Source organism: Hippocampus zosterae, chromosome 10 (assembly GCF_025434085.1).
Source record: "Hippocampus zosterae strain Florida chromosome 10, ASM2543408v3, whole genome shotgun sequence".
Classification (NCBI taxonomy): Eukaryota; Metazoa; Chordata; class Actinopteri; order Syngnathiformes; family Syngnathidae; genus Hippocampus; species Hippocampus zosterae.
The window spans coordinates 17,147,502-17,167,680 of NC_067460.1; the positions used below are offsets into that span (position 1 = coordinate 17,147,502).

The 20,179-nt window shown below is 41.2% G+C and overlaps 1 protein-coding gene across 3 annotated transcripts in view; it reads right to left on the bottom strand.

The window, feature by feature from the left end:
- The window catches only part of lsamp (limbic system associated membrane protein), a 95,463-nt gene that overhangs the window by 15,958 nt on the left and 59,326 nt on the right, over positions 1-20,179 (bottom strand). For 2 of the 3 annotated variants that reach the window (XM_052077868.1, XM_052077866.1), the window contains one exon: positions 19,264-19,342. In XM_052077868.1, coding sequence (XP_051933828.1) covers positions 19,264-19,342 — 79 coding nt within the window. Of the gene's footprint in view, positions 1-19,263; positions 19,642-20,179 lie in introns of those variants that run through there. The other variant, XM_052077867.1, reaches the window with a different exon arrangement.

Sequence of the window (20,179 nt, forward strand, 5' to 3'; positions counted from 1 at the left end):
AATCAAGATTATGTGTTGTGTTATAGTTGCATATTTTATTTTACACACAAAGTAAAGCGGACACAAACGTAGTTTACCACTGGGGCCATGCTGACGGCGAAGTGAGCGATTTTCAATTGAAACAAACTGCGATGCCGCTTTTTATACGTCAAGCGTCGCCTGGACAAGCCCCGCCCCTCTTTAAGCCCCAGGTAAAGCCAACAAACGCTATACAAATACAAATATTTTGTATTGTATTGTACACACATTTTCTTATGTAGCAGTTCTAATAATCCAACACATACACTCAGCAAATATGTTAATGGTACCTAAGTACCTACCTAAATTGACAGGAACAATGGCATGAGGACATAAATCAATGTGGACACTTGAGCACCATAGCTAACTTTTTAGCTAACAGTTGAGCTAACTTTCCCATTGACAAGTACTGAATATATTCATTTACTTGACATTTTTTATCCTTGAAGGAAAATTCCACTTCTCCACTGAGCAGAGATTTCTGCAAAACTGCGCTGCGAGCCATTTGGTGGCTTTTTCACTTTTAATAATCCTCACCCGTAAAAAGTGCCAAGTACCATCTGAGCCACTGTTGCTCTATAATAGTAGCATCTGTTACACCCCTTACTGGATTTCAACTATATGTCACTTCGCAACATGTGTTTTTTTTTTAATATGGTCTCCGTTCTGAATTATTTATAACTCATAAGGAATAACTGAAAAATATGTCCCCAAGCAGGAATATAGGACAATGGCGGATTATAACATATGATGGCAATCTCAAACTGAAAACGTGTATCCCCTGAAGATTTTATTGGGGGGGGGGGGGTACTGTTCTCCAAACAAGTTAGATCAAGCTTGGCATATCAAACAAACAGTACACCCTTGAGTGGTTTACTCTCGATCGTTTGGGAAATAAACTTTGAATCCAGCCCATATTAGCGGCATGAAAATGAGTTTTGAACATCTACATCACCCACATTAGTAATCTGCCAGACATTATCTTGTGAACGTGCTATGTACACGACCTGAAACTGTTTGGGTTGGTTTGATAGGCCATTTGCAGCAAATCAAACAAGACCAAATAGATTTTTCACTGTGGGTGCATCCACTGTGTCATTATCTAATGAGCTGTTTCCCCAGCACTCACAAGTCCATTTAGAATGAATCACAGATGCGTTTGTGGCTCATTTTGTTTTGTTCCAACTGATCATAAACACACTGACGATGCTGCAGTCTAAATCATATCTTGCTGTTGTTGCATTGGTACATTTGTCGATATGTAAGAATGGGTTCCGAGCCTGGTACGAAACTTGCTCCAGGGCAGAATTTTTAAAAACTGCGATATCGATAATATCTACCCTGAGCGGTTCTGTTCAGGTTCTTTTTTTCCTCAAATTAATTTTCGATTGATTTAGGCTATATGAACGTCGATTTTGTACCTTCGACTTTTCTTATGTCGTTTCAAATGAACAATAAAATTAATGTTTGTCCCAGATGAATGTTCACAATAGGAGGCTCGGCATCTCTCCCTAACGCTGCGCCGTGCACTAGAGCCCCCCTGCCAATTCTTATTGTTCCAACGTAGTGCTGTGTGACTATATAGAAAAAAGAAAAACTTGGCGGCCCATCGGGCCTATAAAGCATAGTGGAAAACCCATGTGAGCATAGCACATTATTGCTGCAGCAATAATATCATTTTGGAGGGATAAGAACGTAAACATTGGATGGACGGAGACAGAAATGCACGGTAATATATATTTAAATATGTCTCCTTGACTAAAACCTGTGGGAAAACTCACAGACCATGCAAGTAAACCTTCCCGCAATGGAGTGGGTCTTACTGCAATATACCGTGCGCTTTCCCAAGAATCAATACCGCCGTAGAACCAAACCATGAGCTCTCATTTTTGTTACATCCCCACTGATAATAATATTATTGGTTGTCGAAGGTAAAGCAGAGTTTACCGGATGAAGATGTGATTTTGGCTCGCGAAAGAATTGTGAGGCAAAAGAATTTGCGCAGCGACCAATAAAGTTGCTGATCCCTGGCCTCGATACAAACCTCAGAACTGAAAGGCAGAAGTACCAATGACAACTTCACAATGCCAAAATCACCACTTAGACCTTGAGTGGAAATTCAAGCCTGGGCTCTCAGTTACTTGCCGGGCCCGACAAAGAGCGGAAATGAACCACCGTAAATTCAGTCTCAAATGAAACATTTTTTGAACAGGGTTCTGATGGTAAACCCCAAAGTAAAACTGATATAAACTACATACATTCAGCACTACCAATACTATATATCTGCTTTGGCAGAGGTATACAAATAGTAACAATAGAGTATCACAATGTTGCTCAATTTTATAAGAAGCTTGGAATCAAAGAAATGGCTGATTGAATTTCATGATGAGTCAGAGCCGGGGCTAAAAGGGGCTTCCATTATTATTTCTAATGAAGGAGCTTGTTTTTATACCTTCGTACTGCACAAATCAGGACGACTCCCCTGTGGGCTCATTTACCACATCTTATTACTTGGGTTCATAAAGATTCCATTTGATTCTGCAGCTACCAATTAGAGCATTACAGTTGTGTTGTTGGACTTGGAAGGTTAATTGACGGAGGTGTCGTCACCAAAATAGCTTTTATGATCAAACGAAATAAAAAATAAATAAGCAGAAGCAATTTGGGCGGGCAAGCACGTGGCGACGACTGTGAATGCAGGTCAAGTGATTCCACAGGCTTGGGGATTAATTCAAGTTGGCAATGACTACAGATGGCTCATGGTTTGTCATGTGCAGCAGCAGCTGGGACATTGTTGAATTGGAAAGAAAAGGTACAGACAACATTGACCAAAAAAACAAAAAAACAAAAAGAAAAAACGCTTTGCCATGAATTAACCTCAATTTAAGCGTAATGCATTGGAGAGCGCCTGAAATACGAGCACTTCATAAGCAGGATAATCCACAGTAAAGTGTGTTTAATTACATAGAAACTCTCTTATTTGTCAGTCAGCCAGTAAGAAAGCATCTCAGAATAATATAATTAGATACTAAATACCAAAATTATGTCACATAAAACGAATTAGTTTGAAAAATTATGAATGGGGTCTGGAATTGATTATTTCCATTTTTCAATTGATTAAAACTGAGGCTAACCCTACATTAGCCCGATTCTACACCTTTGTCTTGAGACACCGCAAGCTGCAACACTTTTTTTTTTAAACATTCATTTACATTTGCATTAATCAAGAGAATCTGAGGCGAGATTATGATGACACGCTTTGATTCCTCCGGAGGGGGCAGTGGATATTTTAGAAGGAACAGATTTACTTGTATCACGTATCCTGCTATCCGTCAGGGTTGCTATGCAAGCTCGTTGCTGTGCAAGTTTGTGGTGTTCCTGCACTTTAGACATGTAGATGCAAAACAGGATGATCTGCAAACAGACCTCAAGACGAAGGCACCCTCCCCATCTGATACTCTTGTTTTTCAACGGTCGACTGCGTATGACCAATGACAATCAAGTATTGGATAACATAACCATATTGGCAACATTTTTAAAGTTTATTTTACACTTGAACCCCTCCCAAGAAGAAAACAATACTGCTTGGGGAGTTGCTCCATCACAGATCTGTAAATAGTGTTTCTGCATGAACTCAAACTGAAAAACATCTCATCGTTGTACAAAGACTTTCGTTGTCTTGGTTTCCCTCGACAAGACAAGGGCATTATTTGCATGTATTGTGGAGATTCACAGCACTTACTTAGTGTTCAGGAAGACTGCTCTGATGTCATTCTGTTTGCTTCTAACATTCATTAAATCAGGGTGGGGGTGGGGGGGTTGACGCTGGGTCATCGAGAACCCCATCTTGCCTGTTTTAGAGCTCTCTCTACTCAAGCACACCCGATTCACATTATCAAGATCTTTTTAGGCATATCCAGATATTAACCTCCATGTGTCTAGGGAGTTATTCCTCTCCATCTGCGAATGTCATGATAACTCTGCCGCCCCATGACGTAGTTGGTGCCAGAATCTGCCCCAACAAATAATCGAGGCCAGCTTAAGTACCAGAACTACAGCTAGAGCCAATTTCGGTGGCGGAAAAAAGAAGAAAACAACTGGTGCTATTCTAGGCACTGGCCCGGAACAAGCAAGTGCACGAGCGTGCTGGAAAAAGGGCCAACACAGAGTCAACTGTTGCTTCCACAAGTTGAAATGCTTTCATTGTCTTTACGCTAAGAGATGCCTGCTTATTTTCCACACTCCGGGCTCTCAATTCACTCACATGGCGCGCAACACGAGGCTGGTTCCACTGTGACAAGAGATGTGCTGTAAAAATATCGACTTAATTGCTGATCCTTGGGGTATTTTGATAAAATGACACAGACAATTTATGAAGTGCACATTTTCCAATATGCAGTCATCCAAAATATTGGAAGAGCGATGCCGGTACTTTTACTTTCCCCACACACCTAAACATTTAGGTTTACATAAATATGAGACATGAGATCAACATTTCAGCTTGGATTTACTAGTATAGTAGTTACACGACATCAGGACATGACACATGAAACGCAGAAGACCATTTGCTTGACTTAACCTCATTTTAATGTAAGCAAAAGTATTGCACCACGTGACCGTGTTCTTGCAACAACTGTCCTATTGCGTTTATTTTTCAAACAATAAATCTACATGCTCAGATTTCAGATTTTTGGTTTACACAAGAATACGACATTCATTTGCAATGCAAACAATTGTTTGCACTTGAACTGAAGTGCAGAGGATAACACGAGAAGATGTAAATCTCTCATGACCAAGAACAATTGAATGGACAAGATGGAAAACAAATAAACAAACAAAAAAAAGCTTCGGCAAGGTTCAAGGGACACATTTTTATGGATCCATGAGATAATCATCTTTTTTCCAAAGCGATGGAAATGTGAAAGTTTGGCGAAATACAATATCTTCTCATGATCACAAGTTGACCTGTGAAACTGAGCAGCTGTGAAACGGAAATGCTGATCTCTCATCGCATGATCATTTCTTGAAGTCAGAGAGAGCCAAGCGTTTGACAGAGAAAATAAAGAAATTGGTCTCACGGGTCAATATACAGGAGAGGAGTCCCATAAACTTGACAAAGAATATTTACACACATTTAAATTGAGGAGGAAAAAAACCCTCACTGTGATTCTCCATAATTTTACAGGACTTCAAATACCTTTTCATGCTCAAAACTACTTTTTTAAGGGGTCCTATGTTTCTCTTGAGAGGTCTCTGAACCAATCTTCCACAAAACATGAAAGCACACGACCATTGATGTCAAAAAGAAAATTGCCCACAATAACATGCACACCGCCTCATGGCTCAACAAGCAGGAAATAATGAATGCCATCAGTCAGTTATCGAAAGTGGTTTACATATTTGATCTGCCGGCTTCGGGGGTCGAGGCGAGGCCCTAGAGGGAGTCAGGCTTGACAAGGCCCAGCTCCACATGACTGCATTTAATTAGGAGGGAAACTAGATAGAATGTGGGGGTGGTGCTTATGTTAACTGATTTCTCTCTTTAATCAGTGTAAGCTTCGGTCATTTCCACAATCCAAGGTTAATAATTTCAGAATGCGGAGTGGATCAGCTGCGCAATCTGTGACACGAACTCCAGTCAATTATTTTGCACCAGCAACTAAAACCCATCAATCCTCTCAGCTACTGTTCGTAAAGAAAGTCCTGTACTGCATTTTAAGAACGAATGACAACATAGCTCGTCTAACGACCAAATAGGTAAGTTACTGGATTTATTTTCCCCATATGCAGAATTTCGAACCCGCATTAACAATATTAAAAAATAATCATGTCTTCCGCCACGGACCAATCCATTCATTCTTTAGGACAAAAATAACTGAATAACTTACCTATTAGCACTGCTGTTCGCCCCCCACCCACCCCCGCCCCATTTTTTTCATCAAATCGCACACCTTCATTGATGCCTTAACTCATGGGTCTATTTTTCAAGCAACCAACCTCCTGCGAATGCCGCACGTGCAAACACACACACACACGCACGCACGCTTGATCTTTCTTTTTTTAAACACTGCACCGACCCTCATGTAAGTTCACTTATCTCCACCGATTGTTTGAAATCCAATTCACGCTACTCCCACGTTCAGCAGGACACAAAGATATTGAAAAACAAGCTGTCTTTTGCCAGGAATTCTTCCATGTTGAGAGAGACAACAAAACAGCCCTTAATCCTTCTACCTGTGACTTTTTGCAAACAGGATTAGTCCCAGTTGCGCCACTAAATTCCCAAATCCAGGGCTACTCGCTGATCCACTGGTTTTGGCCTAACCCTTTGCTTCATGTCCTAAATACACCGCCGCTCTTATCTAAATGAACAGCTCTGGTCCGGTGGTGAAGCACTTCCGTCCCAGATGCGCGTACTCTTCAGCATACTGCCAATTGCAGAGAAAAGCTGATGTGAGTGCAACACATGCACGCAGCACAAATCCCATCGCTGTCCACATGCCCGCCTGCGGTGTCTCTCGCAAATCAAATCTTCACTTCGGGGGGTTAACGTTGGGACACAGCAACGTATGGATATACATGAACCAAACTATCGAAATGTATTTGACTTTTGGGACATCACTCAAGTCACGTGGGACTGGAGAACCACAAACAATCCTTTTCTCATCTGATTCTAATTTACGTTTTGCAGAGCTTCATGCTTTTGCACTTCTTATGTTTCAGAGCTATTTCACAACCGTACCACGACCAAAAGCGGACTCATCTTTATGTAAAAGTGAATATGTTTGGGCCCATAGTTGAGGAGCTGTTGCTCTTATCAAGAAATATTCATCAGGAGTTGCACAGCTGCAGCAATCGGGTGGTGCGCTTGCCAATAGTCAGGCATTGAAGTTCAATGTACAGTATGGACCGTACGTGTGGATGACATAGCGATTCAACAGACTTTAATCCACCAAGCAAAGGGAAGCAGGGAATGCATAACAAGATTCAAGGCTGACATTGTCTTGTTCCTAAGGTGCAGTCAGTTGTAAAAGAACTCCTTTGATTAGGAAGTTCCTCTAACACTGCGGCCACACGCTGAGGCTCATGGTTATATCCTGGTACGATCTTTATTGATGACAGTGATTCTGCACAGCCCCGGGGGGTGGGGGGTGGGGGGGTCTCTGGGTAATGGAGTTGTTGTTCAACAATGGGGTCGGCACTCACACAAAAAAGCACAGAAAGACTTCCAAGGCCTATACAGAAATCCAAACCACACAATTAAACCGCACCAAGAATTTGAGTTCTGACAGTACACATGTGTCTTTGTGTCCAGCAAAGGCCTTGGCTGACAGGATCAATAAAACAGAGAAGCATAGTGAATGCACTGCCTTGTCTAGCCCACCGGCCCGCCCTCGGCTGACATGACAAGTACAGTCGATGCGATCATTCAATGGGGTTGGTGGCAATCACTAATGCTGTGGTCCCTTAATATTGTTGATCAATATAATGGAGGAGGACAGCAGGCAAAGTGGAAACTTTTTCATATATGCTCACAGTTATGTACAGTATGAGAATGACATGATGGACACATTTGACAGAGAGCGAGAGAGACAGAGAGAAAGAGAGGGGGTGGGGGCGGTCGGAGCGGGAGGTGTGCTATTGTTTTTCCCGTCTAACTTATCTGCTTCAAAACTACTCGCATATTCCTCTCAGTTATTGATAGATTCTTCCCCAAAGCGGATAATTGGAGAGGAGACCCAAGTAGCTGCTGCCTGCTTTCCGTAAGCTTAGCAAAACCGCAAAGAGATCCCTTGCCACTTTTCCATCCGTCTGGACTTTAATGACCGAGACTGTGATTAGATTAAACATTTAAGCATAAAATGATGAAGTGGATCAGTCTGCCTTATTATCTTTAAATATGCCTTTATTACCATCACCTCTACTTGATTGACTTTTAAGCAAAGTAATGGGTACCGTTTGTGGACATGATTGATCAGGTCTCTACTTGAACAGCAACAAGTGTTTTAACAAATTGCGTGGAGTATATTCATAATTGTGTTCATTCATATTTATTTATTGAGAATATGTTGTTGTTTTGCAACTTAAGATGGAATGTTCATAAACAAAAACTCTGACATTTTTGTAAGAAATAGTAATGAATGGCCTTGGACAAATTCTGATCAATCAATTGCTTGTTCCAGCCAGAACAAGGCTTTTAAATGACAGACTTTGGCTGGCACTTAAACAACAGACAGTAATTACAATAACGATAAGGGTACAACTAATATGGATTAATTTTTTTGGCTGCCCAATGCCGATTCGAATTTTTGGCAGGGTAAAATTCCCATATCCGATTAATCAGACGATTGATTAAAAATGAATCTAAAATGATTCAACAATTAAGATCTGAATTACAATCAGAACATTTGACTCTCCTACTATAGAGTGCAGGGATGGGCAACTTGAATGCTGGACACCCCGGGCCCAAAGATCCGGTGGTGGAACTTGGCAGTAAAAATATTTCACAATCAATCCGCACATCGCTAAAGTGTAGCGAGAAGTGACGAAACGCTGTTGTTTTGAACCACTATGGCATTCGGGTCTTTTGCTCCAACAGTGGCTTTCTTTGTGAATCTCTGAGCACACAGACACACACGCACTCACTATGAAGGACTGCATTTCCTTCCAAGCTTGGCTTTGGGAGGACATTCCATTCCTTGCATATTAATCACCTCATTCATGAGGTGAGCAGGGTTTTGCTCCACCGCCAACAAATCATTCCCTTCCGTCCTCTACCGCTGCTCCCCCTCGTGTTCCCGGAAGAAAAACACAAGCTTTGGTCTAGCAGCCAATAATCAGATATATACTAATAGTGATGCAAAATACCGACAGACAAAGCTGAACCCGGAAGCGGTTGCTGTGCGCAGCAAATCTTGATATGGAAAAAGGAATACTGGTATACTCATTAAGGAAAATAATATGGGATGCCTGGTAATTATTCTGTATGTTCCGGATGTTCCAATGAAGAAAATGTGAAGGTTTGTTCTTGTTTCCCAAACGTTGTTGGATGATGCTTAGTTCATGGCTTTGTTAGGGCTAACACCAACAATCAAAGCATGCATTTTTAGACCATGTCTGATACCCTGAGGCCCAGTTATATTCAAACAGAAAAGAGCCCTCATCCAATTGTTTCCACAGCAGGCTCTTTTGCATTGATCTTACATCAATAATACTGAAGCTTGAAAAATACATACAATTCCAAATTAACTCGAGTGTAAAGGGGTGAATAGAGTGAGTGTAGTACGGTGTAGTGTTTCCCTGCGGTGTGTTTCAGAAGCAATTTAGTTTGGCAGGATCAAGAAGCAATGTGCGGAAGCCGCCATATTCCTTCAAGAGAGAATGTTGTCATTTTACTTGTCTGTCATGCCTATAATGGTCTCGATTGTGAGCATGGACAAGGGCGGAGAACCAGTGATAAATCTGCAATAAATGTGAGAGAACATGGACCCGATTGTCCATTGATGATAGAGCCTTTATTTCACAGCAAGGACGGGGACTTTAATGACTTGGGGGAGGGAGATGAGAAAAGCACTAAGATGGCCAGACAGTGGGACAGAATGGCGCCACTTAGTCCTTGCCAGTAACGGCTTGGACATCACCATCCTTCTCTGTCACAGGGGTCAGGCTCCGCAATGCCTCCCTTTCCAGAATGTCTCTCTATTCCCCACACAAATACTACAATAGTGCAACAGAGCCATTGAAACGAGGGAGAGGGAGGGGGCTATAAACAACCGGGTGAAAGGCTCCATAACCAAGAATGTAGACAGTTCATGGAGAGGGAGAACATTGGTTGACCCTTCAACAGAGAAGAGTGAATAGAAAAAAGACTGGGGGACAAGGACCATATACACACAAAGAAAAAAGACAAAAAACATTGTATGCCTTTGAATTAAGTTTGTGGATGGACCCTCAGTCGGAAAAGCGTGCAGTGACCTCTCCAAGTCGGTGGCAATATCTTGCCACAAGTGGAGGAGTTCAACGGTGTTGTAGCGGGAGATCACAGGCGGATCGGTGCAGCGTTTTCCGTGATGGCAACTCTGGATCAGTCTGTACCCATGGACGACCCATAAATGCTGGAGATACTACAGATCTTTTTGCTCTGGCTGGCCTGGGAAAGCCTGGGATTCTGCCAAAATAGCTGGTGGAGGTGGCTGGGTAGAGGGAAGTCAGGGCTTCCCCACTAAAGCCGGTATGCCCGCGACCTGACCAATTCGAAGACCAGAGTTAAATTTTTCTGCTACATTTCTCAGGTTCATGACTGAAGGATTCTGCTAACTACAACTATAACTCTTAGAGATGCTAAATGTGGTAGTTGAGTTGGTATATGTATGAGATGGGTCATTTAGGAACCGCATTTAAAACAGCAATACGAGCAGTTTCAAATTGTATCACAGTTTATCAGTATAATGTAAAAAAATAAAATAAAAAATATCACCTTCATAGTGACCTATAAAGTGACTTTTAATATCACATTTAATATGCTCCTAATATGTTTAGTATGCTCTTTGCTGCTTGCAAAGCTGCAGGTCTCATTTTGAATGAGGGCAATCTATGAAGTGACCTAAGGCTAAGCCAACCATATGCCCCGATAAGTCATCCCTTGATCTATTTCAGCTAATGAATCATCGAATCAATATCAGCTCAGTGAGCCCCCCCCCCCCCCCCCCCCCACACACAACATAAAATTTCTCTATCCCATTCTCATCCTTGGCTTGTGTTTTCTGCTGTCTGTCCCAATTCCGTGGTCCACTCTGCCTGTGGCTCAACAATCTGTCAACCGTTAAAGATAGGTCATATTTTTTCCTGAATTTTTGTGGGCGTTACAATAGAAAAACAGGAATTCTGTCACATATTTTACACATCAAGTATGGATGGGATTTCAAGCAGTGAGAGATTTATATTTCAGTCCTCCCATATTTAGTCCTCCCAATTAAGTGACTACACTAATTTGCCAACTTTTAACTCCAACCGAAGTTAATCAAATGTACATTTTAAAACACTGATGCCATTTAACTGGAAGGAAAAAAACAACAACATCAACAGATAAAGGTGTATTCAAATATTCCCTGCATTTTTTTTACAAGGGTTTGGCACAGCTCCAATTAAGAGCCTGCATGCGAAAAGCAACAGCCCAGGCCTCTCCTCATGTGGACCAGGTTACATTCTCAATTGATGGGTTCAGCCAGACAGGTTTTTAGTAGGGTGGGCAGGGTAACTCAGCATATCATTTTGGGGTGGCCAAGCGGATCGGAAAATGGATGGATGGATATCAGTGTAGTGATCAATAACATTGGAATGCTACTCTTTGGTGTGATACAAAGAAAGAATGGAGATAAACACAGACAGCGTGCAAAATAAAACAAGGCTGACTTATACTGAACTATTAAACATGGTGGTCGTATTGCATTTTGTAATTATGCAAATACTGTTAAAGTTGCACAAAGTATCACATTTGTATGATGGTGAGAGGTTATATGAATAACATGTAAATATGAGTAATAAGCTTCACTGTTATTGCACTTGAATAATGTAGGACAGAGTCCAGATGTATGTGCTGTGGTGAATTCTGCGGGGGTTTGTTTATAGCTGTTTTGTGTGTTTATGGCTCTGGGGTAGAAGCTGCCCCTGTGTCCGTCGTGTGCGTGCTCTGTCTTTTCTGCCCAAGGGCAGCAGTTGGAACAAGTGGTTACAGGGGTAGGGAATTGTCTTGATGATGTTTTTATTTTTTTGCTCTACGGAGGCAGCAAGACCTGGCAACGACCTCCTAACTGGGCAAAGACCAGCCTGTGATTTTCTGGCCTGTTTTTATTACTTTCTACAGCACTCTGCTGTGAGCTGCCTTGCATCCAACATGCCACACTGGCACGCAGGATGTCAGCATGATTTCAACTGCAACTCAGTCACCAGCAGAAAAATATGCGTTTAAAGCCATTTAAGTCAGTCTTTTTATTGCTGATTGTTGTTTAATAAATTAACTAACTGCAATTTATACAGTGTGATACTGCGATTTATATTCTGACTAGGGGCTGAGCATCTCTCATGTTCAGATCTTAGGGTGCGTTTGGAATCAAACCCCATCTACTACATGGCTAGTTCACTATGTTCAGAGCTGACAACCTCTAGACATTTCGTTCCGGAGCTAAAATATACAAATCCAGATGGATTTTTATATTTTCATAATTCTGTTAGGGGCATGACAGTGGGACTGCGTGTGGGAAAGTGCTATAAGTGCTAGCCTCACTAAAATCAAGGCAATGCAATTTGACAAATAATTAGGAATTCTTCAAAGAACAAATCAACCGCAATATTATTCAAATAATTGCTTACCTGTGACATTCCAACATTGCGCAATGCATACACACACCCACACACATGCACACACGTGCGCGCACAAGCACATGCATACACACACACACTTCACATTTATACGTATGTACATATGTACCAGTGCATACATACAGATAGATAGCTGGATAGATAGATATAGCGGAGGACCAAAACATAACTACACTCTTCTCAATGTTAGATAACACTATATTTAAAAACACAAATTGTAAATATTGACATCAACAAGAGAATTTGGCCTCACTGTACTAAAGTATCAGCATATTTAGCACATATGGCCAGCACTCCAAAAACCATGGACCATTTTACCCATTAGCAGAAGCAGCTTACAGCCTTATGTTGCTTCATAGGAATTTGGACAAGAAGAGTTTTATGAGAAAAATACAACGTGCAGTCAACAGCATCCTCAATCAGCCGCCAACACAAAACAGATGGTATAAATTCTCAACCCTGAATACTCTTTAAATTCTTTCTCAAACAACAAAGGAAAGACATTCAAACGCATATGCAACCAAGGCTGTGAGAGGGAGGAGAAGTGTAACCGGGTGGGAGACTCTAACAGCTATAGAAGAATCGAAATGGTTTCCAAGTCACACAGTCTAAATGAAAATGACTCAGTAGCCCTTGCAAAACAGGTTAGACAGATAGCCGTGCAAAATCTTAAGATGGGCAACATCTATTTTTTTGCTGACAGCCACACTAAAACAGTAAGGCACTAAAACTGCCAACCTTTTTCGTTTATGAATAAGAATTTCTATACATATTTATAAAGGGGCATGTCGATTCGTATTTTCCTTGTATTTATATATATGGGACATATGGAGATTGTGTAAAGGAAGTAAGGTTTGTGGCACAGGATGGCAGAAAACAGCGACACAAGCACACACACACATACTCCCTTACATTGCTTGGGGCGTGCACTTGATTAGCAGTAACCTAGTTCAATATCTACTTCATGTAGGTCACAATAAAGTCCAGGGTGGCTGAATGTGTGATCACAGCAAATGGTAGCCGTCCACCTGATGCATTGCAAACAGAGCGTGTCTGCCAAAAATGGAGCGTATACCAGCAATTTTCGGGTATTAGGCCCTGAAGTGGTTACCAGCCAATCGCAGGACACACATCGACAAACAAACATTCACACTCACAATCATACCTATTGACAATTTAGATGGTCAGCATATATCATACCAATAATGTTGGGCATACAGTATTTATTGAATGTGAGTTGTAATTGCGTGTAATTGGTCAATACCTTTTTGATTACAACGATTTTCTTTTGTAACTTCACTGGCTTGGGGGAAGGCAATGCAGCCGATGAACACCGACCATTTTTAATTAACATTAATCCGATAGACATGAAAAGACATTGTGGCACAAATGTATTACTCTTATCTGGCTTCATGCCATTTGTCAAAAGACGCTGTTCACTCCATTCTATCTGAATGACAGTATTTTATTGTTGAAAGAAAAAAAACCAGGAGAGATCTTTGAATTGAATACACCACGGCTTAGTTCAAATGCGTGTGCTTGCGGCACAAGAATGTAGCTCAATTTCACTGTACTTCACAAAGTTCAACTCATGTAATCTGACTGCAGGCCACATGGTTCCTGTTCCAGTTGTATCGTGACCTGGATACAACTCACCGCGGGCAATTAGGATACGGGGGATTGATTTAAAAAAAAAAACACTGAGCGAAAGTAGAGAGCATAAACATTAAATGACCAAAGGACGATCTGCGGTAACATGTTATTATGCTATATGTGTATATATCAGGGGTCCCCAAACTACGGCCTGCGGGCCGGATACGGCGAGTACAATCACCAGACGCGTTGAAGAAATCGGGAGTAATGTATAAGCCCAGCTGCAGCAGAAGACGAAAGAATTTGACTTTTATTCATTAGCACTGGATTAGAGCACGGACGTGCAAGACACAGCTTAACTGCTCATTTTTATTCGTGGAGTTAGCGCAAACTTTGAGATATGCGAGGAGCTGGCAGCCCTCCAAAGTCTCAAAGGGACTACAACGGGAGAGGATATTTTTTTTTCAGAGAGATTCTCCTCTGACAACTGAGCTGAACTTTTATCTGTTAAGATTGTGCATGGCACAACAGAAAGTTAATGTTCCATGGCTTTTTTTCTGTGAAGAACTCAGAGAGGGTTATTTAGTTATTATTTATTTCATTAATATTGTTATTATGTGTTTAATGACTTTTTTTCTGTAAAGAATGTGGAAAGGGTTATTTGGGTATGTGTGGCTTTCTGGAAAACAATAATTTTTTAAAGCTCCCCTACGATCGTCACACTTTTTCTGTTACAAACTGACACCGGCCCCCCATCAGAGAAGGGAAAAGTTATGTGGCCCTCACAGGAAAAACTTTGGTGACCCCTGTCATACATGATCAAATTCAGTTACTAGGTTAAGGGGTCAATTACATTTTTCACAGAGAATCAACACCTATCTGGCAGTATTTCCCTTCATTTCCTGAAGAAATCCCATTTAATAATTACTTGATTTGTCATCATTAGACATTAAAACTGGTTTGATGATTTTATCAGATTAAGTCTGATAAATATGCCATTTAAAAGAAATAGAAATTAGGAAGGGTGAAAATACTATTTTTACAACTCTGTATTAGTTCTGTCAGTTGCTGATTCACATACGGAATATTTCCAGAATCCCCAAGCCCAGAGCTTGAAAAATGGATGTCAAGCCAAGTCTGTCAATTTAAGAGCTTCTGCTGGAGGAAGCAAGGAGATAATTGGAGGGGCCATTCACAATGCAATAGAACATTTTCTGCCTTTTATGCAGTCAAGAATTCAAGACAAATGACTTCAAATTAGGACAAAGCTGCTGAGAAGATAAATACAAGAACAGAGGGGACACTAAATGAGCAAAAAAAAGAACATAAATGGCATCTACCATGTGTACAAAATGCACAGCCTGGAGCACATTGACATTTCTACCCACATAGAGATCATCAATCTTTTCCTTTTCTTTACCTTCCTATTTCTCACTGTTCTTGTCACTTCTTTTACTTTTATTCAAATTTTTCAGATAAGGGGGCTTTCTTTGGTACTCTAATGGGCCAGTTTTTGGGTCACAGACCCAGTCACATTTTCTCATAACATTAGTCCATCCATTTTCCGAACCGCTTAACCCACACTAGGGTAGCGGGGGGTGTTGGAGCCTATCCCAGCCGTCTTCGGGCAGTAGGCGGGGGACACTCTGAACCGGTTGCCAGCCAATCGCAGGTCATAACATCCAGATTGATCTTATGAAGTCTGAGCAGCAAGTAGCCAACGCAGATTTGAAGGTCCTTTGAAATGTAATTCAAGTCTGACAACTACAAATATAGTTGCAGTGTGGGCTCTGTGGTCGGCAACAACCGACGGAGAGCGAGGCTTCTTTGAGTGTAGTTTGGAACATCACTGTTTGGATCAACTTGTCCTGGTGCAGTGATGGAGTAAGCCATTCAACGTAACAGCTGATGTTCTTGCACAGAGAGATATATTTCTATGATCCCATTGCCTAAAATTCTATGTTGGTGTTTCAAAACACAACCCCCGCCCCCACACACACACACACTGATCAACATTTACAGTCACGCGACTACACACGCAAACAGATCAGTAAAAAGAAATGTGCGGATGCTATACGTTTGAACTGATAATTTCCAAATGACAGGATTAGGATTTAATTTCCTGCAGTGAGACCAAGGACAGCCAAATGCTTCACTTGACAACAAGGACGCTTTCTCTTCTGTCGAATGGACTTGCCATGTGACGACTGGTGCTTGTCAAACTAACTCTCTATGCAGTATTAAAGAATACAACTGAAGAGTAACAGTATTAGTCTTTGGGCACGGCGAGCAGCCATTAGTTGAGTCTGATTGACCTCAATGGATGTGAGACATGAAACATTTGTGAAAATGCATTTCTTGAAAGCCTTTGTTCTTTTCTCAACGGAATCAGGGCATTCCCAGGTGTTTCATGAATACATCAAGCAAACATATCAGTCAGGGTCAGTGGATAAAAAAAAAAGTCAGCATGTGGTCTGATAAAACAGCTTTGATTTATTTATGAACAAGTAGAACACCAGATTTGGTGAAGGTCCATGCTTTTGAGAGGTTTTAGTTTCATGGGATCTTTTGAAAGCTTTGAGCCGTTTGGTCGGTCGAAAGCATAAATCAGATCCAACTGAGCAAAATGAAAGTATTTGGAACTGAAGACTCAGAACTGTTGGAAAAGACTGCATTACACTTCACAGGATTGGCAAATTATCCAGACAAAAACAAATGCCTGAGTAGTCTCCCCTTGTTACGTCTATGTCTCTCCAAAAACAAAACACACATTGGGACAAGACGATAATGACGTCACTTGCAACCACTCAGCACGCGGTTTGATTGATAAGCAAAAGTGAAATTGATTTGAAAATCCTACGCTGGCCTGGGATGAAATAGAAGAGATTATTGTGCTGATTGTAATAACACCGTCCCTCCCTGTCCTTCCCTCTCCATTTCAAACCACACTTGCCATTCATCTTTTTGTGCAATTCTTGATTGGCGCACACTCTGAAACAATCTCATTTATTTCCACTTGATCATTGCCATGATCCCAATTTTCTTTTCTCAGTTCCCTGTGAATCAAAGTGAAATTGATGGACAATCCAATCAAATCAATATAAACAAGGGGAGAGAGAAAGAGAGAGACAACAGTATATCTGACTTGTAGAGCGTGGCACTGTTAACATATCTCACAGTTTTTTTCCTTTCCCCATTTGGCCAAAGACTCACATTACATGGATTTGTTGCTACTTCGATGAAACATTGAGTCTACCTGCATGTGTGCCATGATAATGGTTCCTGTGTGAGATTTTAATAAACATGAATCAACGAAACACAAACTGTCCACAAATGCAAGTACACCTAAGCAATCTGGTGAGATCAAGTACGAAGATAAAATACTGAAAGACTTTTTCTAATTGTTTTTGTTCGATGAGAAGATTTGAATATTGGAATATCTGTGTGATGCAGTGTGTGTGCATACCGTTTTCAAAGTTAACATAATAAACATGTGCTTGACTGCAATTGGTTGGCAACCAGTTCAGGGTGTATCCCGCCAACTGCCCGAAGACATGCCCGCGACCCTCGTGAGGACAAGCGGTTCAAATCATGGATTGAAAAATAAAATCTTTTTGTTAAGGATGGACACATCGCCAAGCATGACACTCTTCTACCCCCACGTTGACAACTTCCTCACATCATTGAGTATTTGCTAAGGCTGGTAACACTCTTAGTAAACGCTAATCTGCGCTAATACCGAAACTCTGCTCTGTGGCTCGACTCCAGCTGTTGCGAGGATATGGCGGATCCTCAGCCAGTCGAGATGCCAAGTCATAGGCAGAGAAACTCCACGTGGGGGGACAATTATGTCACTTAGGAACATAGTTATGTCACCATTTGGGACATATCAGAATGATTTAAAGGGTTGGGTCATTTCACAGCAGACAGACAAGCCTGATAGATAGCCAACTATTTCTACATATGAGCTATTTAAAAGTAAATTTTCCATCACAACTCCTTTTTGAAACAACTGCAATAAAGGTGCTGTGAAGAGCAGAGTGTTTTCAATGACCCGCATCTTACAACTGTGGCAAGACAACTACTGGAATGTCATGCCCTAGATTGAAAATTCTATGGTCATTGCCTATGCTATCGAGGGTCAGATGTCACTTTAAGAAGATTCAAATGATTAGAATGTTGAAGCAGCTTGTAGACAAATTGAAAACCTTCAGTAATCTTTGAAGTCATGCAATAACCCTTCATTCAAACTGTTTCATAATCCTCATTAACTGCATTCAACATGGTCAATACGAGTGTGAAAATGTGAAGACTGTGCAAGCGTGCATCACAAATACACTTCTTGATAGCCTTCTTAGAAAAACAGAATTCAAATGTTAAGCATTTTGTAATCCTGACATTTGAGGCTGTTTCCACAGAATTCTAGGCAAAATTAAACTGTTAAAAACATGTATATTATTGAGCAACCTTTTTTATGCAATTAGCAAAAAAAGTGATTTTTATGGTTTTATTGAAGACTTCTGGAAACTCTCTCAGCAGCACACTTGAAAGAAATTGCCACAACATGGCTGTTTAATTTCTCACTGATTAAGGCAAGCACTTCGGACGTCCAATTATTGATATACAAACGATCAAAAAATCATACTATATCCCACGCTATTTTGAATTTTTCATTATCTTGAAATGTAGCCAGAATCCTTTCCAAGCAGTAACTAGAAGAAAAGGGAGAAATGTTCCAAAAGAGAAACGGGAGGGGGAAAAAAATCATTCATAATCTGCCACAAACGCATGGCTTGCATCACGTGATCACTGACATCTGCCTCAGCAGAGATGACAGCTTGCATTGTCTCAACCGTGATTATGTTGCATATGAGCTGCTAGGGTATTATTACAGTAACAACAAATGAGTACATGTCACTAACAAACTACTGGAAGGCGGTTTAAAATAATAGAAATGTTCTCTACATTTATTAAAAGAAGCCCAAGGTACACACACAACGCCACACTCCTACTGTACGTGCTATAATTTCGGTTCCCCACACCAATTAAAAGCATAGCACAGCCAAACAGTTCTCAGAAATCAGCGCAAAAATCACATCAAATTGACATTCGTCAAGTCAGAATGGGCTGCAAATGTTCGTTGGTAGGAAAAGTTACCCCCCCCCCAACCAAAAAAAAAAAAAAACACGTTGCAAACACTGCTCGCGTGCACTCCCATCCAATCAGCAGCTAAGGACCGAGAGCGACCAAAGTTATACAACGAGGTTCGTTTACCTGATAATGGCTGTGTCACCCTGGCGAACCGTGATGTTGTCGGTGGCCCGTTGCATATCCACACTCCGGACGGGGAATCCTGTAGGAATGAGACACAGCAGTCTAAAAAAAGAAGCCTGCAACTGCCTCCAAAACGATTTGCGTCCGACGAGCATTTTTTTAAAGCTCTTGCAGCGCTCGTTGTTTCGGCAGCAATCCAAGAGATAGAAAAAAAAAAGAATCGGAGTTGTTCTCCAGAAAACTTAAACAAACAGTCAGGTCCAATAGAGTCCAGCAAACTACTTCGGGTTGAAAACGTGCAGCTCCTGCAGTCGCTCGATGGACCAATGATGTGGAAAGCTTTCGGTTTACAAAGTGTTGTGAAATGTCTCTCGCCCACTCACACACCCCTCTCCTCTCCCTCTCTGTCTCCCTCTCTTTCGTTCGTTCTGGTTATCCAGTGGCTGGCTGTGATGCTCCCTATTGGTTGTCAGGACAACAGCACCCCCCAAGGTCCCTTAAACTGGCACACAGTGCAAGAGGCAATGGCAATAGTTTTAGAGAGACGCGTGACCTTTTTTTGTGTGTACAGTATGAAAGTTGCTGCAGAGTAAAAAAGATTCACTTTTAAGCATGCTTGAGAGTAACTGTTGTGAATGTGCCACAACTGAGAACTAAGTAAAAAAAGAAAAAAGAATAGCGATACAGTACAGCATTCAAATATTTTTCACCATGTATTTTTTTCCTTCACTGCACTGTTGGCAGCAACCATGCAGAGTACATTTTCTCAGTTTCGTCAATTGCGACAGAAGAATGTATCAGTTTACATTTCGGAGCCAATCTTGTCCCGATGGGCTTTGCTTTGATTTCACCGTTGATGGTTATGATGGTTATGATCAAGATGAATCTTTGAGTAGAGTTCATTCACACAGGCACA